This window comes from Aedes aegypti, chromosome 1 (genome assembly GCF_002204515.2).
Source record: "Aedes aegypti strain LVP_AGWG chromosome 1, AaegL5.0 Primary Assembly, whole genome shotgun sequence".
Lineage (NCBI taxonomy): Eukaryota > Metazoa > Arthropoda > Insecta > Diptera > Culicidae > Aedes > Aedes aegypti.
In genome coordinates, this window is record NC_035107.1 from 21506696 (window position 1) to 21532380 (window position 25685).

The following is a 25685-nucleotide window of genomic DNA, read 5'->3' on the forward strand; positions in this document are numbered from 1 at the left end:
AACTTACCCTGGCGACATCGGAGGTATCCACCAACAAGAAGTTGAAGAAGAACACAGCACTTAAGCAGAAGGATCCAATCAAGACTGTCAACATCACCCCATCCCGGGTGAAAAAGAGCACGCTTCAAATGGATGGTTTCAGTTCCGTCGTACAGATGTGTACATTGTATGAGTTTGTGAATTTTCCGAGAAATGTTTGTACCGAACTAATTCTAGGAATCGACTTTTCATTTGAAATTTTACTTATTAAGATGATTGAATCATTCCAACTTGACGCTTGCGGCATTTGAAATGTTTCAAGATTGAAATTTTTCAAACTATCTAGTTTGAAGTTTGATTTTAATCGTTTTCATAGAGAATTTGTTGCCTGAACCTCAATCCTGGCTTCAGAGACAAAAGGAAGTGGAAGTTAGTGGTATGACACAAGATTAAGTGTCTTTAATCCCCCAGTAAAGTCCTTTCCGCCGTTGTCTCAGTCAAGTTGGATGAGTTTTAACCATGTTGCAAAATTAGATCCTTTGCCGTGGTACGTTTCGCTCCATACGGAGAAGGAGGAGCCACGTTTGATTTAGTTAGGTCGAGAGCCGGAATTATCCGGAAAATCCCCCATCCCCTTTCCCTTCATCCATTAATAAATTGTGCTGACTCCCTTTTCCTAGTGGGGATTTATCGCATTAACAAAATAATTTCGAAAACTCACGAAACCAGAGCAGCAGAGCAGGAACTGTGTGCGGTTCCATTGTTCTCTCGGATTCCGTCCGCTTTTACGTCCCACTGGGCAAAGTTTTAACACTGGCGATCCAGGAGTAGTGCCGGAAGGCGCAGTGATGATCCTGGTGTGCTAATCCCTGGAATATGATGATGAGAGGATAATGGAACTACCAGTTTCCGCTTCAGCAATTCAACTATTCAGCAGTACCCATTTTTCTACGTGGGTGCTCAAAGCCAGGAATGGCTTTCAAGGCGACTAGGAATGGACCTTGTTCGGAAGCTGGAGATAACACATCCTGAATCTGTCGAGTATTCTCATCCACAGATACATTGAAACGTCCATTTACGTAATGGGTCGGGGGTAGCGTAAGGGTGGCCTTCTAGAAGCTTATAAACCCATACAGACTCATTTATTTCTATCAAGATTTGAGAGCAACGAGTATCGAAGGTTATTCGAAAACTTCCTTGAGTACAGGCCTTCAGATCTACAAGCGTAACTAGTGATCTCTCGAAAGATTATGAACAAAAATAATTCAAGTTTCAAGTTTCATGTTTGAAGTTTCAAATTTCAAATTTCAAGTTTCATGTTTCATGTTTCAAGTTTCAAGTTTCAAGTTTCAAGATTCAAGTTTCAAGTCCGCTTTTCAAATGAAAATTTAGATTACCATTGAAACATAATTTACGTAAACGGAAATTCCAGTGTACCCATTTGATCGAGAATGACCACGTTACCACCCAATCCAATCGACCGCAGATGATGAGAAGCAGGTATAATGATTCAATGCAAAACACCACACAGTACCAAAAAATAATGTGATTTACGTCTTTTTGGATGCACATAAAAGAAGCGAGCCGAATGACGTAAATTTTTGTCCAATTTCAAATACGTTAGTGTCTGATTCGGGAAATGTCGATCCCAGTTCCATCGTTTTCGTGTCTTTCGACATGTAAAATTACATTCTTTGTTCAATACATCTTCAAGGACACGTTTTTGTGTCGTTCCATCACTTACATCATGTGTCATTCAGTCATAACCAGAATTACGTCCAGAGTAATTTTCATTATTTTTAAGAGTGCAATTTGCGGATCATTTTATTCGTGTTTATTATCCGTTTCCGTTGCAAATTGTCTGGTCTTGTTATGTCTGGTCGTTCGATTCAATTGCAGACAGCTCTCGGGATGCATTCCGATCCGTTCCAGTCGTGTCCAACGGGACAGGGAGTGCAGACGGCACCGATTGGCGTGTCGATGCACGGTAAGCTATGAGGAATTGGAAAGAAAAAAGATATTAGTGTTTTTCCCAGTGCATAAAAGGGTAATTGTCCGATTAGATCAAAGTAAGCGTTTTAATTAAAGGAAATAAGTTAACTTGGCAAAGGCGGTTCGGCCTACTGCGTTACTTGGAAGCTTGTCGGCAGAAACTTAGAAGCTTGGATGGATTTCGTCAGAAGCTTGGAAGCTTCTCTCCTGTTGGGCGGTGGAGTTTCCAAGGTCCTTTAAGCAAACACAGTTTTGCGTTTATGTTGTGTGAGCTAAAAGCTATAAACTTTTTATTAATTTATTTGTTTTACCCTAGAGATGTTCTACTTACATCGGTCTCTTGATACTCTCCTAATTTCCCAACAATCGAAAGCCTTTCAAATTACTCAAATTAAGCCAAACAGGCTAGAAGAAACTTAAATTTAGTATAGAGGGCGAACTAAATGTTTAATTCAGGCTACTCACGATCTTTTAACCTCAAACAATTTCTCGATTTCCAAAGAAGAATTAAGAATAGTTATTCTCTGGCTATTTGCCACCTAATGGAGGTATTTCGCATTAATTTTAAGAACTTCGCAAGAAATGCTTTAAACTTACTGTTTTTTATAATATGAAATAGATCAAATAATTCACTAAACGATCTTATTTTGGGAGAAAGAAAATGTGTGTAGCTTCAGTGCCTTTTGATTCAATTCTATACGGCTGTTTTTCCTTCAACCTCGTATTGTGCGCTGCATGACACTTCGTTGTCAATTGTCATTCATCCGTCTTCTTTCGAGGGGTATTCAATCGTGGATTAACCGTACGGGATCGGTGTGAGATGCCGTAACAGTTCCCCGACCCGTAAGGCTGGTCCGGTATCTCCGGCTCGGCTTTACTCACTGCTACATCCAACTTCGCTAGCTTCGAAACCGGTCGATGAACCATGCCGTCCGCAGTCTGCACTACAGCTTCTCGTACGCGTCCTTCGCGTCCTACTGAGATCTTGGCTACACGTCCTCGCATCCATCCATTGCGTATCTTCTCCTCTACTATAACGACTAAGTCCCCGACTTCGATTGGCTTAACCTCCTCAAACCACTTGGTCCGACGTGCGATGGTCGGAAGGTATTCTCGTACCCATCGGCGCCAAAATTGATCAACCATCGTTCTACACAGGTTCCAGTCGTTCCTGCAAGCTTGTTGCGGGTCTGTCAGCTGCCGTGGAGTCTGCGCCACTCCATTCGAACTAAGAAGTAAGAAGTGGGTCGGTGTGAGAGCTTCTTGTTGCGCCGTCTCCAGTGGGATATATGTAAGCGGCCTGGAATTAACTACACTTTCAGCCTCTATCAGTACTGTTGCCAACGTCTCCTCATTCGGTGTTCGTGAAGTATCCATCGCGGCAAGTGCGGTTTTTACTGATCGCACCAAACGTTCCCACGCCCCGCCCATGTGCGGTGCGCTTGGCGGGTTGAATACCCACTTCGTATTTGCATTGGTGAATGTTTCTGCCAGCTGGTGGTTGATTTTGCCCATTTCCTTCTTCAATTCGTTACTCGATCCCACGAAATTCGTGCCCCTATCACTGCGAATCTCAACTGGTGCTCCTCGGCGTCCGATAAAGCGCCTGATAGCCATCTTACAGGACTCTGCTGATAGCATATGGACGACCTCCAGATGGACTGCTCGAGTGGTCATACAAATGAACAACCCGATCCACCGTTTGGCGATGGTACGATTTACTCTGATGCTGATTGGTCCAAAGTAATCAACACCGACGAAAGAAAATGGACGCACGTAGGCTTGTACCCGGGCCGCAGGTAGTGGGGCCATTCGGGGAATCGCTGGAACCGGCTTCTTCACTTTGCACATAATACACTTTCTAGCTACCATGCGGACGAACGATCTAAGCTGGGAGATGTGGAAGCGCTGTCTTATCTCGTTCACGACTGTTTCTCCGTTGGCGTGCAGATAATTCTGGTGGAACCATTCAACCAGTAAATGTGTAACTCGGTGTTCCTTGGGGAGAATGATGGGAAACCTCGTGTCATACGAAACATACGTGGCGGCAGCTATTCTACTATCTGAACGAATTACTCCCGATTCATCCATGAACGGCGACAGCTTACGAATTAAGCTGGTCTTTTCCAGCCGCATCTGTTGAATTGTACGCTCGTCCTTTGCACTAAAAAGAGCCGTCACTTCATCCGAGTACATTTCGCTTTGAGTCCAGCGGAAAATTGTGGCTTCAGCGTTACTTAGCTCTTCTTGCGTAAGCAATCCTTCCATACGTTGCTTTTTGTTGGCAGCATGCCGCAAATTCTGCACATAACGGTGAATATACGCTACCGATCGCTGCAATCGAGTCCACTTTGAGAATCTATCCCATTTCACAAGCTGTGGCGCTAATGTTTCGCGGTGTACCATGCACGATCTTAGCTCTTCATCCGTCGTTTGATTGGCAGGAAGCACTTTAGTTATCCACTGTTCTTCCGGCAGATACAAGTCTTCCTCTCCACGAAACCATCGGCTATTGTTAGACAGACAGGGACCCTTTCCCCACTTGGTCGCCTCATCTGCAACGTTCTTTTTTGTAGATATCCAACGCCATTGTTCTGCTCTAGGCTTCGACAGGATCTCTCCCACTCTGCAAGCGACAAACTGCCGGTAGTTGCGATGGTCCGAGTTTATCCAGGCGAGTACCGTCTTTGAGTCACTCCAATAGTATACTTTATCGAACCTTAGCGAGTGCCCGTTGAGTATGGTCTTAGCCAAGCGCACGCCGATAACCGCGGCCATCAACTCCAGCCGTGGAATAGAATGTGCCTTTAGCGGTGCCACCTTTGACTTTCCGCCAACCAGCGCTACTTGAATCCCGTCGTTGAACAGAGCACGTATATATCCAACGCATGCGTAGGCTTCCTCGCTTGCGTCGACGTAGATGTGCAGCTGCAATGATCCGATGTCCTGTATCGAACGTTGGGGGAAGTAGCAACGCGGAATGCTGATCTGATCCATGTAGCGGAACAAATTTATCCACCGCTCCCATTTTCCGAGCAGTTTTTCTGGTATCGGCTGATCCCAATCTGTCTTCGCCCGCCACAAATCCTGTATCAAAATCTTGCCGTGTATGAGAAAGAAACTCAACAGTCCGGCCGGATCGAATGGACTCATGACTACTCGCAGCGCTTGTCGTTTTGTTGGGTGATCTGCTTCGCTGGCCACAGCGGTGGAAAACGTGAACACGTCTTCCTCTGGCTTCCAAAACATCCCAAGTACGCGTTCAGTGGAGCTATGCTTGTCCAGCTGTAAGCATTTCTCCGTGATGAGGTTTGGGGCTGGCTCGTCCTCCCCGACCCGTGCGAGAACATCTTTGGAGTTGGAAAGCCAGTTTCGTAGATTGAATCCTCCAAGCGAGTGAACATGTTTGACATCTTGTGCTAGTTTCACAGCCTCTTCTTCATTGTCAGCAATATCTTCTAAATAGTCATCCACATAATGCTTTCGAATGATTGCCTCAGCTGCGGCCGGGTACTCCTTGGCGTGTTCTTCTGCATTCCTGTTCTTTACAAAATGTGCTGAACACGGTGAGCATGTAGCTCCGAATGTGGCGACGTCCATTAAATAGACATCGGGTGCTTCAGCGGGATCTTCACGCGAAAGCAGACGCTGTGCATGTCGATCTTCTGGTCGTATTTAAATCTGGTGGAACATTTCCTTCAGATCTGCGCACAGAGCAACACGCTTTCTCGGAAGGCGAAGAGTACATCTAGTAGCGTGTTTAGAGAATGAGGGCCCTTTCATCAGCATCGTGTTAAGAGAAATTCCATCCACCTTCGCGGCCGCATCACAGAAAATTCGGATTTTGGATGGCTTTTTGGGGTTGATTACCATTCCTAACGGCAAATCCCAAGTACGCCTAGGACTAGGATCCGATTCATCGAGCTCTTTTCTAGTCGCTTTGTGGATGTAGCCTTTCTCCTGATACTCGGACATTCGCTTCCGAACACTCTCTCCGATGACTGTTTCGTTCTGCATGCGCCTCTCCAAACACTGCAGTCGCCGAACTGCCATGTGGTAGCTGTCTGGGAATTCGAAATAGTCATACTTCCAGAGAAGCCCCGTCTCAAATCGCTGACCAATCCGTTTGGTTGTTTCCAAAAGAATCCGCTTGGATCGTTGAATTTCAGCGGACTCTACAGGCGGCGTCTCGGATATTCCCAGGCTTTCCACAGAGAAAAATTGCTCCACCAGTCCGTGTAACATCTGAGTGTCTTCCTGGCATTCGCAAATGTGGAAGCTGTGAACTCTGTCCACTGTTTTCTCTAGGCTGGATTCATAAATCGTCCACCCTAATCGTGATTTGGTGGCTATCGGTTCACCCGGCTGCCCATCCCGTAACTTCAATGTTGATGTCACATGCGCATTATCGTTGCCAATGAGGATGCGAGGTTGCGCGTCATCGTAATCGTCGATCGGCAGACCCTTTAGGTATGGGAATGCTTCCGCCAATTCAGCGTATCGTAGCGACTGCCGTGGTAATTCCAGCTTGCTTACAGTGCGCACATCGGACAGGGAATGCTTGGCTGAACATGAGCGTCCCGAAATTTCTAAAGCGACTCGTTGAGAATTTGCTTCCGTTCTCTTTACGTTTGCGGTCCTCTGGAGGCACAACGGTTGCTTTTCTCCTACAACGCCGAGTTGCTTCACCAGTTCTTCATCCACCAATGTTTTCTCCGATCCGTCGTCTAAAAAGGCGAATACAGTCACGGAACGGTTGTTCCCGTGGAGTGTCACTGGGATTATCCGAAACAGCGTCGTTTTCCCGCTGAAATGATGATTGGTAACGACCTTTGATCCACTCGGCTTCGCTTCAGATGGTTCATGCACGGAATTGTTTCGTTCCATCTTGACGTTGTTGTCTCGTTTGCTTTTCTTCCATGTCACATTGCTTGCGAATTTTACAGGGTCTCCTCCCGTGTGCTCCCAGACAAAGACGACACAAGCTAAACTGCTGTATTAGTTTCCAACGCTCATCTACGCTTTTCTTGCTGAACTCTATACAATCCTTAACTCGATGATCCGGAATCTTGCAGATTAAACAAGCTGCATTTGATGAGTACGTCGCATTTCCAACTGCTTCCGTTTTCGCCGCACCCTCTGCAGCGTGGGCACCACAGAAGTTCTTATCTTTGCTGCTCTTCTCTTTAGTTGTCCGCTGCTGTTGAGACTGCTGCTGTCTTGGATCGTACTGGAGAGTGACGTCGGTTGCAGCACGTACCAAAGTCTGCATGTACTGGGCGAACGAGCGAATATTCACTTCTCCACATCGTTGCTTATACAGCGATCAATCCAGCTTCATGTTTGCTGGAAGCTTCTCTACCAGCTCGAACAATAACATCGGGTTGTTGAGATGCGATTCGTGTCTTCCAGCTTCTAAATGGTCGCTGAGGTTCTGCACCGCAATACCAAAACCGATCAACGTGTCCAATCTATCCTGCTTCGGTGCAGGAACTCGTCGAAGCTTCTGCAGTAGCGCATGAATAAGCAACTCCGGGCTGCCATATAGTGTCTCCAAAGTAACGAGAACATGTGGAACACTTGACGGCAATAGCAGTCGGCTCTGCACCGATTCAAAAGCATGACCCTTTAGGCACCTCTGCAACCTTGCCAGATTTTCCGCGTCTGTGAAGCCGCGCGCTTGGGTAGAATTATAATACGCGCTTATAAATAGCGGCCAATCCTCCGGATTACCAGTAAAAATTGGCAGCTCCTTGTTCATCACGTGTCTGGCAGCCAATTGTTGAGGTGTTGGTCCGCAGTACGCCGGTACTACTGGAAATACAGCTCGCTCGAATATTGGCGCATCTGGATCTCTCGGCGGCTCCCATTGTACACACGGTGGTTCCGCCGGGGCATTTCGTAGTCCTTGCCTTGATTGAGCAGGTATCGATGGTCCTGGATCTAGATTTCGTTGTGGTCCCAGTTGACTCGGTGCTACGGACTGTTCCCTCTGTTGCCCTTGTTCAAGACGTTCAGGATTCGACTGCCGTGGTAATGATCCTCGTAGTCGATCTGCTACTGCTAACTCACCACCACTATGATTCGCACTGATTTGGTTCACATCGTTCAAACCGGACAATTGCGCGTTTGCTGACAGATTATCAACCGGGGTACCGACCGAGGGCTTGGGCACGAAGGACTGACGGAGACGCGAGAGTGAGTCAGGTTTTGGAACAATGGGAGTCTTAGAACTATCATTAGACGCCTGCTCTAGTGGATTATAGTTTCTACTTAAGCTAAACCCTGGGGGAGCCGCAGGAAGACCCGTGTTGCTCATACTACCTGTCGGTGCAATGGTGCTTTCTATCCGACCAATTATTCCTCCTAACGTTAGGTCCATACCTGATTGCCCTAACGAAATACCTGATCGAGGCCATAGCCTCCTCCAGAAATCCCTGATTGCTAGTTGGTTGCTTGCTGCCGTCCTGCCCAGCCGGGATTATTCCGGTCGCTGTCGTAGTTTCGATGTCGGTAGGTGCAATTTTCGGAGCCTGTTCCGTCGAGGGTACCATTGTCGAATTAAAGGCCCGCCATTGTCGAACCTTGCTGGATGAGCTTTGCACGGATTCAACACTCTCGTTGTCGTCGTCCTCCTCCTCTTCTGCGGCGATAATCTCCCGAAGGCGGAATGATTCGTTCATCATCGTCTCTTCCAATTGTAGCTCCAGCTGTTGGAGTGATGCCTCTTCCTGCGCCTTCTTCTGCTGGAATAGCAACTCCGCTTCCTTATGCTTGCGCTCTTGTTCCCGTCGCTGAAGTTCTAGACGCTTCATGGCCAAAGCTGGGCCTCGAGTTTCTCCAGCTCTAATCGTGCCTTCGCTGCCCTGCTAGAACTCGATGAATTTACGCTTAGTGCTACCTTTCCCCCTGTTGTCCGTACCGGAACCTGTACGGATGGTTTGGACAATTGAACACCCGGTCTGGCTCTGCGATGCTATCGTTGACGCCCACGCATTCAAAATGCCACCAGGAACCGCAGTGGCAGCAACTGACCATCCGATCGGTATCGATCGCCTTACAAGCCTGGCAGTGGTTTTTTGCGCTCCGAGTGCTTCTCGCACTCTTCGTACTTTTCACACTCTTGGTGCTTTTCGACATGGTGATGTCGATACGATGGGATCTTGAACGATCTTTTAGATTTGTTGGGCGGTGGAGCTTCCAAGGTCCTTTAACACCCAAAAGGCCAAGGTAATTTCGGTACCAAATTTTCAAATTGAAAAATTCATAACTCAGGTGAATTTCAACCGATCTTTATGAAAATTGGAGACAAGGTCCAGTTTTTATTCTAGTTTTGATCAAACGGATGGTATGGACCGAAATGCGGATGGTTCCGGATTTATTCCAGATTCCCTTGGGGTACCTAGCTTAAGCCATTTGGGGTATTTCAATCGAAACTATTTTTTTCTCTATGGAATCACATGGAACCATTATTATAAATCGAAGCGTTATCAATGGTGATTCTAACAGAGAATATTCTGAATTTCTAGAGAACCTCCGGATGTTCCGTGGACCTCTGGAGTGCCCCGGGGGAACCAGAAATATGGACACTTGCATTTTTACCTAGAAACATGCCTTGCGACAGCTCATTCTTCATGATTTCTCATAACTAGATGTCCCGTTACTGCTAAAAGGGTCTTGGACCAGTTTGGCCACTTCCGGAACATCCGGGGTGCCCTAGCGGAACCCGTAGTAGAAGACATTGTCAATTTTATTCCAAACCACATCGTGTGACAGCTCATTCTTTATGATTTCTCAAAACCAAATGCCCTGTTACTGTAAAATGGTCATTGGCCACTTTGGCCGCTTCTGGAACCCCTGGGGTACCCCGGCGGAACCTGTAGTAGGGGACAATCCCGGTTTTGCTCAAAAGTGCATCATGCGACTGCTCATTTTTCATGATTTCTCTTGCATAGGCTATCAATCGGCATAAAAACAGTCATTGGCCACTTTGGCCTCTTCTGGAACCCCTGGGGTACCCCGGCGGAACCTGTAGTAGGGGACAATCCCGGTTTTGCTCTAAAATGCAATTTTTCAGCAATATCTGTATAATTTCTGTTAACTTTTATTACCAGGATTTCCTTTGTAAAAAAAGAGTCGTTTCTGCTTGTAGACATAACGTGAGATATCCCTTTTATTATTTTTTGAATGCAATTTTTAATTTATTGTAAGATTTAAGAACTTCTATATTGTTCTCTACAATCGTTGGACCAAACAAACAACTGTTTTGCATCGATACAGAAAACGAGATTTTTTTGATAATTTGAAATTGTATATATTTTCTCTTTCTTGTCACTTACAATTACAAACAATTAGAACAAAATTTCATGGTCTGTTGTTCGTGCTCATGAAGAACACACACATATTTTGTACATACACAGCAGTATACGCTGGTTTTTCGATCTTTTGAGCGATGGCAAAGCTGACATCGCTTTTTTCCAGAGGTTTTGGAGATCTTTGATGGAGTTCCATTTTTGCAGTTTGCACATTTGTAAGCCTGCTTTAGTTTTATATGGACGTTGCAAGTCGTAATCCTGCATTTTGAGCAGCTTGCCATCTCTCCCTGTTGTCCGCACACCCCACATTTTGCGGTTGGTTTCGAACATTCCCCATATAAACCTTCGTAATTTTCAATAAAAGTTTTTATGTTCTTTCTCAGCTCTTTGTCATGGTGTCCGTCCGCTTCCTGACGTGCTCAATGGCTAAATCCTTAGCCAGCCACTCCAAAAATTTCCGTTTTCGGGATGGGCAACCCTTTTGCCAGCTTGGATTCGCTGATGTGAATAGTATATATGCATTATGCACCCATAAATCGACACAATTTTCCATCAGCGCCAAGGTCCACCTCCTCGTCTTTCGCTGACAGGTATACTCTCCAGTATGCCGGTCAGTTAGGTCCACTCCAGCCTTGTATTGGCTGTATAATAACACCAAACGAGGTTTCTTCACGTCCTTCAGAATCTTATCCTAAAAGTTGGAATATATGCAAATGATGTACTAGACAGTCAACCTTCAAGTAATCGTCGAACAACCTTCGCTTTCATCGGCGTTTTAGTTACCGATGGTTTCGAATCACTTTTTGGAGTCCTTTTGGATCGAGATGTGCTGGCTTCAGAAGAACTGTGCTCATTCATTCCGTTGTTCTCAATTTTATCAGTCTCCTTCTCCATTGCATCAGGATCTGATGATAACAATAGGATGTTTTTTCCTACTTTTGGAATCCATGATGTTAGCATGATGTTTTCGTGATACGCCTGGAGACATGAACCAACTTCACGCTGAACATCTAGTTTTTTTCTTTTTGTAAACAAGAAACTCATTCGGTATTTCCCGCTTGTTGGCACGCAGTGTGCCGACGCTGGTGAAACCAATGCTCAAAAGATCTTCACAAAGCGGAACACTGGTGAAAAAGTTATCGAAGAACACACGTCTTCCCGTTTCCTTGAACTTTTCAACCATGTCCAGAACAACACGCCGACCTTGATTTTTTTCGCTTTTGCCTCCAACTTTTCCTAAGGGAGAAAATTACATTCAATTGTTGAGTCTTTCATAAATGTATAATTATGGGTCAATTTAATTTGAATGTTATATAGAATTGAGTGACTAATAAGTGTAACCTTACTGAACATATATTGAGTGGATTTGTTGGAGTGACCTCTAAGAAAAAGTAACTTGATATTTCAATGAAATTTGAATGTAAAAAAAAGTGAACCAACGATAATGATTTCGGCTCCGTTATGCCCTGTGGCGCCCGAGCCTACCAAATAAATGGATAAGTAAAAAAAAAAAATCAATGAAATTTGTACTCGCATGTTCCAATATATCTGACGAGTGGCATGAGATGATTTGCCCTTGTAATTGTAAATAAGAACCATATCCGTTCTAACCTTAACAACTGTAAAATATTGGCTTTCAGTATTTCATAATAGTCACTTTTTTGCGAAAAGAAATATTTCCTTTGATTGACTTACCAGAGTATACCTCGAAAAAGATGAAAAACGAATTCTCCGCATCAGAAATGCCCCAAATTTTTATGCCATACGGATGTGGTTTCGCTTTGATGTAAACGATGAAAAAACATCGCCCACGGTAAGACACAATTCTCTCGTCAACAGTCAAGTTCTTACTAGGATTGTACTTCGAAGAGAAATTTTCTCGAAACTTGTCCAAGAACCAACGAACCTTCAATAGGCGGTCAGATGATGCAGATGGACCGTTCAGCTCACGTTGTAGCGCACGACGATTAGCAGTGTCATCAAATCGAATATGTCGCGTGATCTCTTTGTATCGATTTCTCGACATAACAGCTTTATAGAATACGATCCCATTCACAGAATCCGTCGAACACAACTCTTCAAAACTCACTTTATTCGCGTGCATTCAGCCTGCGTTTATGAGAATTCCCAGCCACGCCAGAATCGTGCAGCGCGAAACTGGGCGAAAGCTTGTATCCCCTTGTGCAGCAGCTTCTCCATTAGTGAAAACAACGATCCTTTCCATCATTTCCTTGTCAAAAAAACTCCATAAACGCATGTATGGGTGATGTAATACGTTCCAAACTAATGTTAAAACTTCTGTCACACTTGGATTCCGCCACTTTTACCGGGAAGTTACAAGGCTGCTTTGTTGTCCACTTAAAATCTCCTGCTCTATTTTCAAACTCGATTTCATCGTCATCATAAGCGAACGGATGCTCTTCTACACATTCTTCGTCACTATCTAAGTCACACTCGTTCAAATCTTCATCTGAATTTACGTTCACAATATCCGATTCAGATTCCGACGACATTTTTTCCTTTTGAAGCTTTCGGAATTACATGCACGAGTCACACGGTAATTGTAGTGACTTCAACGGCTACGGGAAGGCAGAGGCCAACATGCGAGGATTTTCATGCGGAATTCGTAAGGATTGTACGTACCGGGGAAGAACATTTATCGTAAGGAGTAAATTTGGCACAACCGAACCGATCAACATACGAACTAATTGTGATTCCATTCACGATCATAAACCAAGATCACACAATGCAATCGGAAATGCGCTACGTATTCTATTGTTCGTGCTTCCGTTCGGAAAGTGATAAAAGAGAGTTGAGAGAGCACTCTCACGAACTAGCCTGGTGGTACAGTCATAATACAAGCATCAGTCATTTACATTTGAATTGCATGACGAGTTGGCTGACAAATAATTGTGACAGAGTGATCCATAGCTGTTTGATGAGTGTAGTAGATACTGTATATGTTGTTTGCACTTGCTGTGAATACCTTACAGATATGTTTGACTCATTTGATTCCTGGCGTGTGAATTCAGTTTACCTAAGAAGAGTGACCTGCTGGTATGCGACATTTGGCAGGACGTCATGTTGCAGTGTTTGATACTCGAAACCATCAGAAAAAAAGGGTCCGCCAGTACAAAGATATTATACTCTTCCCATATAAATTAGAAAATTGCTATGAGTTAAAGCTGTGGCTATGCGTATTTTGTAGAAAACTCATAACTGTTATCTTCTACAGGCTTCGTCGGGAAATCTCAGGATTTTCGGGAGTGATAAAAGAATAACGATCCTTTTCTTGTTAACGGAAATCGTGGAAATTATATGTAACAAATCATGAAGAAAGAACTACCACTTGACGTATTTTGTCCGAATTCCATATTTGTATAGAGTGGAAAAGAACATTTTTATTTGTGATAGATAACCTACTTATAAAAAATAAAAAGAGCATATTTGTATTCTGTATGAGCGCCAGAAACAATTTATAAAATTATTACGTTTTTACTCAAAAAAAAAATGCATGTTAATGAATTCGAAACAATAAAAAAATTCATAGTTGTGTTCTGCATAGCATAACAATAAAATGTTTTTGCTTTGGTCAAACGGTTGTCGAAAACATAAGTGGAGTCAATGAATCTTACACTTGTTTGAAAATCGCATTCATAAAATAAGAGAAAAGATATTTCACGGCAAGTCTAGAAGTAAATGAAATAATGTCATTCAAAAGGTTCTTTTTACAAAGGAAATTCTATCGATGAAAAATCATGAAGGAAGAGCTGTCACACGGTGTACTTAGGATCGAAAACAAAAACGTTTCCTACTACAGAATTCGATGGAAACCCTTAGGAGTTTCTGGATATGTCCAACATATCAATGACAATTTTCATACGACAGGTGACCTACATATTTGAAGAGAGCTGTAGCATTATGCTATTTTGAATACAATGGAATTGACCCCCACCACATGATTCGGCGGTATATACCAGGGGTTCCGAGAGTGATGAAAGTGGCCATGTAAAGAGTAGCTCACTTGTGAGAAATCATACAGATATTGCTGGAAAACTGCATTTTAGAGCAAAACCGGGATTGTCCCCTACTACAGGTTCCGCCGGGGTACCCCAGGGGTTCCAGAAGAGGCCAAAGTGGCCAATGACTGTTTTTATGCCGATTGATAGCCTATGCAAGAGAAATCATGAAAAATGAGCAGTCGCATGATGCACTTTTGAGCAAAACCGGGATTGTCCCCTACTACAGGTTCCGCCGGGGTACCCCAGGGGTTCCAGAAGCGGCCAAAGTGGCCAATAACTGTTTTTATGCCGATTGATAGCCTATGCAAGAGAAATCATGAAAAATGAGTGTCGATGCACGGTAAGCTATGAGGAAATGGAACGAAAAAAGGAATTAGTATTTTTCCCAGTGCGTAAAAGTGTAATTGTCCGATTAGATCAAAGTAAGCGTTTTAATTAAAGGAAATAAGTTGACTTGGCAAAGGCTATTCGGCCTACTGCGTTACTTGGAAGCTTGTCGTCAGAAACTTAGAAGCTTGGATGGATTTCGTCAGAAGCTTGGAAGCTTCTCTCCTGTTGGGCGGTGGAGCTTCCAAGGTCCTTTAAGCAAACACAGTTTTGCGTTTATGTTGTGTGAGCTAAAAGCTATAAACTTTTTATTAATTTATTTGTTTTACCCTAGAGATGTTCTACTTACATCGGTCTCTTGATACTCTCCTAATTTCCCAACAATCGAAAGCCTTTCAAATTACTCAAATTGAGCCAAACAGGCTAGAAGAAACTTAAATTTAGTATAGAGGGCGAACTAAATGTTTAATTCAGGCTACTCACGATCTTTTAACCTCAAACAATTTCTCGATTTCCAAAGAAGAATTAAGAATAGTTATTCTCTGGCTATTTGCCACCTAATGGAGGTATTTCGCATTAATTTTAAGAACTTCGCAAGAAATGCTTTAAACTTACTGTTTTTTATAATATGAAATAGATCAAATAATTCACTAAACGATCTTATTTTGGGAGAAAGAAAATGTGTGTAGCTTCAGTGCCTTTTGATTCAATTCTATACGGCGATTTTTCCTTCAACCTCGTATTGTGCGCTGCATGACACTTCGTTGTCAATTGTCATTCATCCGTCTTCTTTCGAGGGGTATTCAATCGTGGATTAACCGTACGGGATCGGTGTGAGATGCCGTAACATCTCCAGAAGCTTGGAAGCTTCTCTCCAGAAGCTCTGAAGCTTCTCTCCAGAAGCTTGGAAGCTTCTCTTCAAAAGCTTGGAAGCTTCTCTCCAGAAGCCTGGAACTTCTCTCCAGAAGCTTGGAAGCATCTCTCTAGAAATTTGGAAACTTCTCTCCAGAAACTTGGAAGCTTCTCAATAGAAGCTTGGAAGTTTCTACTCAGAAGCTTGGAAGCCTTTCCTCGGAAGCATGGAAGCTTCTTTCCAGAAGCTTGGAAACTTTTCGTCAGAAGCTTGGAAGCTCTCCATAAGCTTGGAAACTTCTCTTCAGAAGCTTGGAAACTTCTCCTTAGAAGCTTGGAAGCTTCTCATTAGAAGCTTGGAAGCTTCTCCTCAGAAGCTTGGAAGCTTTTTCTCAGAAGCTTGGGAATTTCTCCTCAGAAGCATTGAATCTTCTCCTCAGAAGCCTCGGAAGCTTCTCCTCAGAAGCTCGGAAGCTTCTCCTCAGAAGCTCGGAAGCTTCTCCTCAGAAGCTCGGAAGCTTCTCTTCAGAAGCTCGGAAGCTTCTCATAAGAAGCTTGGAAGCTTCTCTCAAGAAGCTTGGAAACTTCTCTCCAGAAGCTTGGAAGCTTCTCCTAAGAAGCTTGGAAGTTTCTCATTAGAAGCTTGGAAGCTTCTCTCTAGAAGCTTGGATACTTCTTTCCAGAAACTTGGAAGCTTCTCCTCAGAAGCCTCGGAAGCTTCTCCTCAGAAGCTCGGAAGCTTCTCCTCAGAAGCTCGGAAGCTTCTCCTCAGAAGCTCGGAAGCTTCTCTTCAGAAGCTCGGAAGCTTCTCATAAGAAGCTTGGAAGCTTCTCTCAAGAAGCTTGGAAACTTCTCTCCAGAAGCTTGGAAGCTTCTCCTAAGAAGCTTGGAAGTTTCTCATTAGAAGCTTGGAAGCTCCTCTCTAGAAGCTTGGATACTTCTTTCCAGAAACTTGGAAGCTTCTCCTCAGAAGCTTGGAAGCTTCTCGTCAGAAGCTTGGAAGCTTCTCCTCAGAAGCTTGGAAGCTTCTCCTCAGAAGCTTGGAAGTTTCCTCTCAGGAGCTTAAAAGCTTCCTCTCTGAAGCTTGAAAGCTTCTCGTCAGAAGCTCGAAAGTTTCTCCTCAGAAGCTTGGACAAAAGTTTTCTCAAGCTTCTGACGGATGCTTTCCTGCCTACTGATAAAAGTTTTCTTAAAATTTCGACAGAAGCTTCATTAGAATTTTGAACAAAGGTTTCTCAACTGCTTCTGATTTATTAACTTGAATTGGAAAGCTAGACGTAAACATAGGGGAACTTACGTATTGTCGGCAGCCTAAGCAGCTGAACTTTTAAGAAGGCAATTTTACGCAACAGTAGAGCACAAAAATTAGCAGGAGACACCTGAACTACACTTGAGCACTCTTCGTTTATTGATTGTTATACATAAAACACTATTTTGTTCTCTTAATCTTCTATTTTTCCTCACCAAAGTCACGAGGCACTTGTTCTTTTATTGGCAATGCAATTACTATTGTCGGCAACAAAAAGGTTCACTTCGGCAATCCAAAACTGCGCAAAATCTAGTTTATGTATTGGTAACATTTCGTATATGTTGACAATTCCTGAAATTAAACGTCACTCATTATGTTCTACTCGTTGAAAGGGCCAATGCAGAAAAATACAGACTACACTGAGAAAAGAATTGCAGTTAGAAATAAAATAGCGGAGATTCAAATTGAATACACAACGTCACTAAATTTATGCAGACTAAGGCGCCGTCCACATATTACGTGACGCTCTAGGGGGAGGGGGAGTAGGCTCAAACGTAACGGCTCAAACACAATTTTTTTTCCATGCAAAGACCGTTGCGGAGGGGGAATGATCGAAAACTACATTTTAACTTTATGTCATAAATGGACGCTGCCTAATTTCGTTTTCATTTATTTTATCGAATAAATTTTGTATTCAATCTCACTATGGCAGCATTTCGGCTTTAAAAATTGCCATGTCATGGTAATAAACTTGCAGCAGGTGCGAATCCAACCTAGAAGTTGCAGCGTGACGTCATGGTTAATTGATTCATAATATTGTGCTCTGCAAGAAAAATCCACGGAACACGATTATCGGATTACTTGAATTTCAGAGTTGCGTTTGAATGAGTTACATGCATGCTCCTTTTTGCTACTGGCACATGCGCTACTGTCTATTAGGGTGCGGCTTATTTTTCAAAAGTTCTCAAAACCAAAAATTTTTGTACTCTTCTGAATTCGAATCATATTAGTAGAGAATTAGAGGTTTAAACCTCGAAGTTTGAGCCAAAAATATTAAAATTTAGAGGTGCAAGCGTCTTGGAGGTGAATTTTCAAGTTATAAAAAATGGCCTTCAGTGAAGTCACCATAACTTCGGTAATTTCAGCACCATTACCTTAAAAATTAATTTTTTTGAAAACTTTATAGAACATCAAATTTGTGTAAAATCAAAACTAGTTTCGTTAAAAAGTAGTTTACTCCATTTTTTTTCATTTTACTAAAAAAATATCTTTGTTTGACCATAACTTCATGAATACTCAACCGATTCCAAATCTTTTTGCATGGTTTTGAAGCTTATTTAATTGTGTTCAAACTTTTCATACACCGCATTTTACTGTTTTGACCAAGTTATTCAACATTTTAATTTTTGTCAATTAAACAATATTCTTAAAGATGAAACTGGTTTTCCTTATTTGTTAAACCTTTGAAAAGGACTTGGCAACATTTTTTAAATAATTTTGAAACAATGATATATTTGCACATGTTAAAAAAATACACTATTCAACTTGTAATTCAAACAAAATGCTTTAGAAACATAAGTTTTATATGAAACATGTAATATTCGGCAAAAAACTTAAATAATCCAAAAAAAATCGATTTTTTCTTTAAAAAATCATGTTTTTGGGTAGTTTTTGTTACAAAACTAAGCAAGGTCCTTGGTTCGATTCCAGGTTGCCGCGAAAACTATTTTTGTTTTCAAATTTCGGTTCCATGACGTAAATTTATGAATTTCAATCCAATTTTTTGTGGCGAATTTTCATATGGGGTTCCAATGTTTATCGATAGTTCGTTTTCCTGAGTGTAGTTTGTTTGGCCCAATGTCACCTTCTCGAAGGGGTGAGGCCAATTTTCAAATGATTCCTATGTAAAGGAAAATAATCAGATTTCAATTATTTGTTCAGCATTTGCAACGTATTCTCATATTTAACCGAACATATCAAGTCAAATTGCGAAAGTTATTTTAAAAATAAATGAGAACTTACGCATTTTTGGCCAAATTTCACCCTCAACGATGGTACTTGCAAATTTGTTTTCATTTTTTTAATGTCAAGAATTTCACCGGGAATTGAACTATTCACTGACAAGCTGAATGGCTCGATATGGTTTTGGTCTGTAAAGGTTGCTGCTCTTGAACGCTCTATTACAAGTTATTACCGAGAGAATGAATGGTATTGCAGTCCAACCTCTTTTTACGACCGTTTTTTTACCGACGGTTCGTTTTACGACCACTTTTGAACGACCGAAATTCAGATTAACGACCGTTTTTTTAAATGACCAATATCTTACAAAGTATTCAAAATAGAGGATCATGATGTTCAGCAAAATTGTTCAGTAGTTCAAGGGTTAGCACCACCATCACTGAATTGTGGAATTCTACCACTAGGTGATGCTAGTGAGCATGAAACTTTTGTTTTGCGGTTATCTTAGGATCCTGGCCACTAAGAAATATGACGCCTTCTGCAAAGTTGTTCAGTAGCTCAAGGACTATTATTATAAAAGCTATGAGATTCAAAATTTTGCCACCAGGCGGTGCTAGTGAGCATCAAACTTTTGTTTTGCGGATATATCAGGATCCTGGCCACTCAGAAAGATGGTGCCTTCGGCAAAGTTGTTCATTAGCTCAAGGACTATCATTATAAAAGCTATGAGATTCAACATTTTGCTACCAGGCGGCACAAGTGAGCATGAAACTTTTGTTTTGCGGATTTATCAGGATCCTGACTACCAAGAAAGATGGCGTCTTCGATAAACTTGTTGAGAAGCTCAACTTTGCCCAAGACGCCATGTCTATGTAGTCAGGATCCCGCAAAACAAAAGTTTCATGCTCACTAGCGCCACCAGGAGGCAAAATTTTGAATCGCATAGCTTTTATAATGACAGCGCTTGAGCTTCTGAATAACTTTGCCGAAGGCGCCATCTTTCTAAGTGGCCAGGATCCTGAGACATCCGCAAAACAAAAATTATCGTGCTTACTAGCGCTGCCTGGTGGGAAAAACCTTGTATCTTTTGACAAAAATAATGATAGCCCTTGGCAAAATTTTGAATCGCATAGCTTTTATAATGATAGCGCTTGAGCTTCTGAACAACTTCGCCGAAGGCGTTATTTTTCTAAGTGGTCAGGATCCTGAAATATCCGCAAAACAAAAATTCTACGCTCACTTGCGCCGCCTGGTGGCCAAATCTCGAATCTCTTGGACAGAATAATGATAGTCCTTGAGCTACTGGATAACTTTGCCGAAGACGCCATCTTTCTAAGTGGTCAGGATCCTGAAATATCCGCAAAACAAAAATTGTACGCTTACTCGCGCCGCCTGGTGACCAAATCTCGAATCTCTTGGCCAGAATAATGATAGTCCTTGAGCTACTGAACAACTTTGCCGAAGACTCCATCTTTCTAAGTGGTCAGGATCCTGAGATATCCGCAAAACAAAAATTCTACGCTCACTAGCGCCGCCTGGTGGCAAAATCTTGAATCTCATAGCTTTAATAATGATAGCGCTTGAGCTAATGAACAACTTTGCCAAAGACGCCATCTTTCTAAGTGGTCAGGATCCTGAGATATCCGCAAAACAAAAGTTGCATGCACACTTGTACTGCCGGTGACGCAATTTCACTTAAGCAGTGTTGCCAGCTACGACAAAATTTTGAACCCTTCATGAAAAACTGGATTACAGTTGAAGAGTATTGCTATGTTGCTAAGCATTCTATTTTTCTCTTCCGCTCAAGTTTTATGGTTTTGATCTTTTTTTTATTCTTCTTGTACAGTGCTGCCAGCCACATGAACATTTGGTATTCGGGCGACTGTATAGCACGCAACACTTCCTTCATCTTTGGTGAACATTCGGTACCGTCATCTTTGAAATTTTTTGGTATTTGCATATCACACCCCCATAAAATTGACTCTTTTGATAACAATCGAGCAGTGTTGCCATCTATTACCAAAATATGAAAACTTGAACGGCCATTTTGGAAAGTTCTCAACCCATGCTTCAACTTTGCCGAATATCTCGAGTCAGTATTTCCGCAAATAGACGTTGCATTTTTCAAAAACATAATTATTGCCCAGATTTTTTTACGATCCCCGCTAACGTTCGTAAAAAGAGGTTCGGGTGTATTAAAAAAAATCCGATTGCGATGTCCCAGAATTTATTTTTTTTTGTTTTTGAATATCACTCTCCGAATATGGTTCTATCAGCTAATTCGGATCAAAATCCAAACCTTGCCAGTAATTTTAAGGTTCATATTCTTCTCAGTGTATGAGAAAATCAGAATAGACCCTTTTCAAATCTACTCACTTTTGATTTGACACAATTACATCATCCACTGATTGCCTGTAGAACAACAGGAGTGTTGCCAAAATAGTTAACCTATTAAAAGACGTATATTTTATATGTTTCTCAGTATATTGAAGTTTATGCGCTTCAATCTTCAACTAAGGAAGGCATTGAAAGACTCAATTATTACCCATGCATGCTTTGTTGCATAATTCCAATAAATTAATTGGTTGTGTTCGATCTTTTCTGTGAATTTAAATCGTGAATAATAATTACACCGCAATTGAATATGGTTTTCTGGCAACCTGGTGCAGTAATAAAAAGTGATTGCCGAGGAAAACAAAGTTCATTAATTTTTACTTGTGATTTGAAGCATAAAAATTAAGTATTTTCGAGTGCTTTATAGACCAATCAAAAGTTCAATTGTGCATAAGTGATCGGTGCGTAGATTTTGTGAAAAAATTGGCATTGGAGCGGAGAATTGGACCTTTCGAAGTGGTGAGTTTTTCCTAAGCTGTTCTTGTGTTGTTCTGTTCGGCAGCTCACGAATGACGATGATTTCGTAAGCATTTATTTCATTTAATAATAAAACCCATGTTATATAATATTTTTGTCAAGAATGTGATTTATATGGAAGATTATAGTTCAAGGAACATGTTGAGTACATTGAAGGTAACCCTTGTTCCGTAGATAAATTCTAACAAGGACGATAAGTTAGTGTTGCCGAAAATACCCTCAGGGTGCCGAAGCCATCATTTACCCTATATGGGCAAATACATACTCTTTGCTTTTCATTTCCAACAGCATTCTGACAAAGAAATGGGACAACCATTAAACATTCTTGGAAACTACACACAACATTCCGAAGCATTTTTTAACAACTCGTCTCTTCCGTTCCTTCACTCCGATTCTAGTTACAAATCACCGAAAGGAAAAAAATCAATTTGCCTATCCCTAACCCAAGCACGTTTTTCCCATCGATTGATTTGGGTCAACTCGTCGTCAAAATCGAAAAAGAACTTCTATGGCTATGGAAAAGGAACATAACCTCACCTTCTTTCGCGGCACCAGAACGCGCCTCCATCCTCACAGGATACACCTCTTCCACTCGACCCGGCCGGTATCGAGTCCAGGGACGAAACGCACCGCTCGCATTTGTCCATCAAAGTGCGCAAATATTGGATCTCCTGCTCCATGTCCTTGGCCACTGGAAATTGGAGAAACGGAACCCGATCAGAAATGCATAACATAATTATCCAGCTTTTTAACGCTAGCCATAAAACGACAAGGGGTGATTCGATTTCGACAATTCTTGCCCTTGCCTACAGATTTTATAGCTCGATCTTAGTAGGCTGTAGGCTTTTAGGTTGTTGATAGAACTGTCAAACAATTTCACTACGCTTGTTTAACATCCAAGTTTTGGTTTGAATTCTGTTTTCTTAAAAGTGATTGAATTGATTATTTAAAAGTGATTGAATTGATTATTTAATTTCAGTGAGTAATCCGAGGACCAAGAAGCTTTCCGATGCCTGTAAAATGCAATACGCCATTGCCGTGCTTTGGTTTGACATGACGTTATCGAAATTATTACAAAAACAGTTTTAATTACGAAAAGTATTTTTTTTTTTGTTATTTTATAACATAATTTTAACATGATGTGTTATACTTGTTTTAGAATTTAGTACATTAAATTATAAATATTCAAAATTTTGTTATAATTTCTACCGAGTTGTCAGCATTTCATTTTGTTATAAATTTTATATAAGCCAGTGTAAATTTATTTTTTTATTTTTTATAGTTCCAAAACACATTATTTTGATAACCAATAATGATCGGGAAAACGAGCGACAAACGGTAAGTTGGGCTCAAGATGGATTGACCGATGATGTTGATGGTCGTTGAAGTGAAATGGGTGTCCTTGTACAAATTTACTCTCCGACGATGCCGAAGATAACTGGTCGGGAGAGGATAGCCGATATCGTTATCAGGTCTATTCTATACAAATTTCCCTCTTTTTTAGGGTTTTGATAGTTTTTTTTTAACTGTTTACGAGCTATTGAAATAATATTGTCTATACAAAAGCAGTATTATATAGTGAGTGCAGGAATTGAACTGACTGCACGGATCGTCATCATGCTCATTTAGGCAAAATTCAACCACTGCTCACATAATTTTACATAAAAATCAGTTTTTGTCTCTTCATCTTTTGATATACATGAAAACAGCGCACAAGACTCAAATGTTTTCGTCGGATTGCAACCTTTTTTTCCTCAGTTCAGGCGTTTAAACTCGAAAGAAGTTCCACTATTTTCTGATTTGATAATCTTCGCAAAACCGACACCATACTCACGGCGACACTTATCCGCAACGACGAACGGGGAATCGTCCTCAACTAGGTTTCTGGCGTCTTCGCTTGCACTTTCTCCGTAACGAAACGGCTGGCTGAAGTAGTGATCCCTGGCGTCCCCATACCGACAGGACACCTCCTCTCGACGGTGACCGTTGGTAAATCCATCCGTCGAAGGAATGGCGAAACCCAAAACGATAACGACGACTGGCACCACTTCTACTGGGTCTAGGTAGAAGGCCATGAACGATGATGATGGGCGATGGGAGCTAAATTATTTCAAACCGTCCAAGTCGAAGTAAGCTGTGCGTGTCGAGTGCCGCGCTGTCCGTTCTCTTGGAATGGGTACGGAAAAAGGGGCTGTCCATCAATGACGTAGAAGATTATGGGGTAAAAGGGATTTGATGTTTCCTACAAACCATACAATTTGTTTCCAATTTTCATGCAAAAAAACCTTACCATTATGAGAGTTTTGTGTATTTAATGGACGCTCCCAAACGGAAATTTCATTAAAAAAGGCGTCGTTTTCAGCGTCGTTGTTCCATCCCATCATAATCAATAGAAAGAGAGAGGGAGAGAAAAAAAGAGACCGAGAGGGAGCGACTGTCTGCCAGCGTTCGATATTGGAAGGAAATGATAAGCGAGTTTCTGATGTTTGAATTTGTGCGGTTCGGGTGCGATTGGGAAAATCCATCAGCAGTAAAACAGCGATGAAAGTCTTGATTTGGGGGCGTATTGGAGATATTCCGGTTAAAGTGAATGGTGATAATGAGGATTCTGGTTGAAGGAGACCATGAAGTAAGGGATTTTATCAGGAAATTCAATGCATAACTCGATAACATTGAAAACAACGATGATCGGTAAATTAAGAACTTTAATGCGTTAATCATTTTACAATCAATCAATTAGCAATCGTTATAGAGATATCATTAAAGTTTTGAAAACAGTTATGTTTGAAATAACTCACAATGCTTGGAAGCTTCTCTCCAATAGCTTGGAAGCTTCTAGTCAGGAGCTTGGCAGCTTCTCCTCAGAAACTTGGAAGCTTCTCCTCAGAAACATGGAAGCTTCTTCCTAGAAGCTTGGAAGCTTCTCTCTAGAAGCTTGAAAGCTTCTCCCTAGAAGTTAGGAAGCTTCTCTCAAGAAGCTTAGAAGCTTCTCCCTTAAAGCCTGTAAGCTTCTCCCTAGAAGTTTGGAAGCTTCTTCCTAGAAGCTTGGAAGCTTCTCCCTGGATACTTGGAACCTTCTCTCTAAAAGCTTGGAAACATCTCCAAAGAAGCTTGGAAGCAAGCTTCTTGGCAGAAGCTTGGAAGCTTCTTCTAATAAGCTTGGAAGTTTCTCTTAAGCAGCTTGAAAGCTTCTTCTCAGAAGCTTGGATACTTCTTCTCAGAAGCTTGGAAGCTTCTTCTCAGAAGCTTGGAAGCTTCTTCTCAGAAGTTTGGAAGCTTATTTTCAGAAGCTAGGAAGCTTATTTTCAGAAGCTTGGAAGCTTCTTTTCAGAAGCTTAGAAGCTTCTTTTCAGAAGCTTAGAAGCTTCTTCTTAGAAGCCTGGAAGCTTCTTCTCAGAAGCTTAGAAGTTTTTCCACAAAATCTGATTAGCTTCTCCTCAAAAGCTTGGATGCTTCTCTTAAGGAGCTTAGATGCTTCTTCCAATAAGCTTGGAAAGTTCTTCAAAAAAGATTGGAAGGTTATCCCAAGAAGCTTGGAAGCTTCTGCATAGAAAATTGGCAGCTTCTCCTGAGAAGCTTGGAAGCTTCACGTCAGAAGCTTGGAAGCTGCTTGTCAGAAGCTTGGAAGCTTCTCTTTAGAAGCTTGAAAGCTTCTCTTTAGAAGCTTGAAAGCTTCTCATCAAAAAATTGGATGCTTTTCATCAGTAGCTTGAAAGCTCCTCGTCAGAAGCTTGGAAGCTTGTCGTTAGCAGCTTGGAAGCTCTCCCTAGAAGTTTGGAAGCTTATGGGTAGAAGTTTGGAGGCTTCTCCCTTGAAGCCTGGAAGCTTCTCCCTAAAAGTTTGGAAGCTTCTTCCTAGAAGCTTGGAAGCTTCTCTCTAGAAACTTGGAAGCTTCTCCCTGGGTACTTGGAACCTTCTCTCTAAAAGCTTGGAAACATCTCCAAAGATGCTTGAAAGCTTTTTCTAAGAAGCTTGGATGCTTCTCCATGGAAGCTTGGAAGATTTCACATAACCTTCTTCTCAGAAGCTTGGAAGCTTCTTCTCAGAAGCTTGGAAGCTTCTTCTCAGAAGCTTGGAAGCTTCTTCTCGGAAGCTTGGAAGCTTCTCCTCAGAAACTTG

General features: G+C 42.0%; 2 protein-coding genes across 2 annotated transcripts in view; one reads left to right on the top strand and one right to left on the bottom strand.

Moving 5' to 3' along the window:
- LOC5575945 (G-protein coupled receptor moody) overlaps positions 1–25685 on the top strand; it is a 565627-nt gene that overhangs the window by 143170 nt on the left and 396772 nt on the right. The gene's annotated exons all lie outside the window — the stretch shown is intronic.
- On the bottom strand, positions 1776–23723 carry LOC110674786 (cartilage oligomeric matrix protein-like). Its single transcript, XM_021839123.1, has 3 exons — positions 23401–23723; positions 22104–22257; positions 1776–1971 (listed from the first exon to the last, which is right to left on the bottom strand). Exons 1-3 carry the CDS (start codon positions 23639–23641, stop codon positions 1869–1871), a joined length of 498 nt encoding a protein of 165 aa, XP_021694815.1. The 5' UTR covers positions 23642–23723; the 3' UTR covers positions 1776–1868.

What these genes read in the sequence shown, in the direction of transcription:
- LOC110674786 (XM_021839123.1), bottom strand. Translation starts at nt 23,641, where the DNA reads ATGGCCTTCTACCTAGACCCAGTAGAAGTGGTGCCAGTCGTCGTTATC. An exon ending in CGTTGCGGATAAGTGTCGCC is followed by an intron (nt 22,258 to 23,400) that starts GTGAGTATGGTG and finishes TCCAATTTCCAG; the next exon opens with TGGCCAAGGACATGGAGCAG. An exon ending in TTCTGGTGCCGCGAAAGAAG is followed by an intron (nt 1,972 to 22,103) that starts GTGAGGTTATGT and finishes AATTCCTCATAG; the next exon opens with CTTACCGTGCATCGACACGC.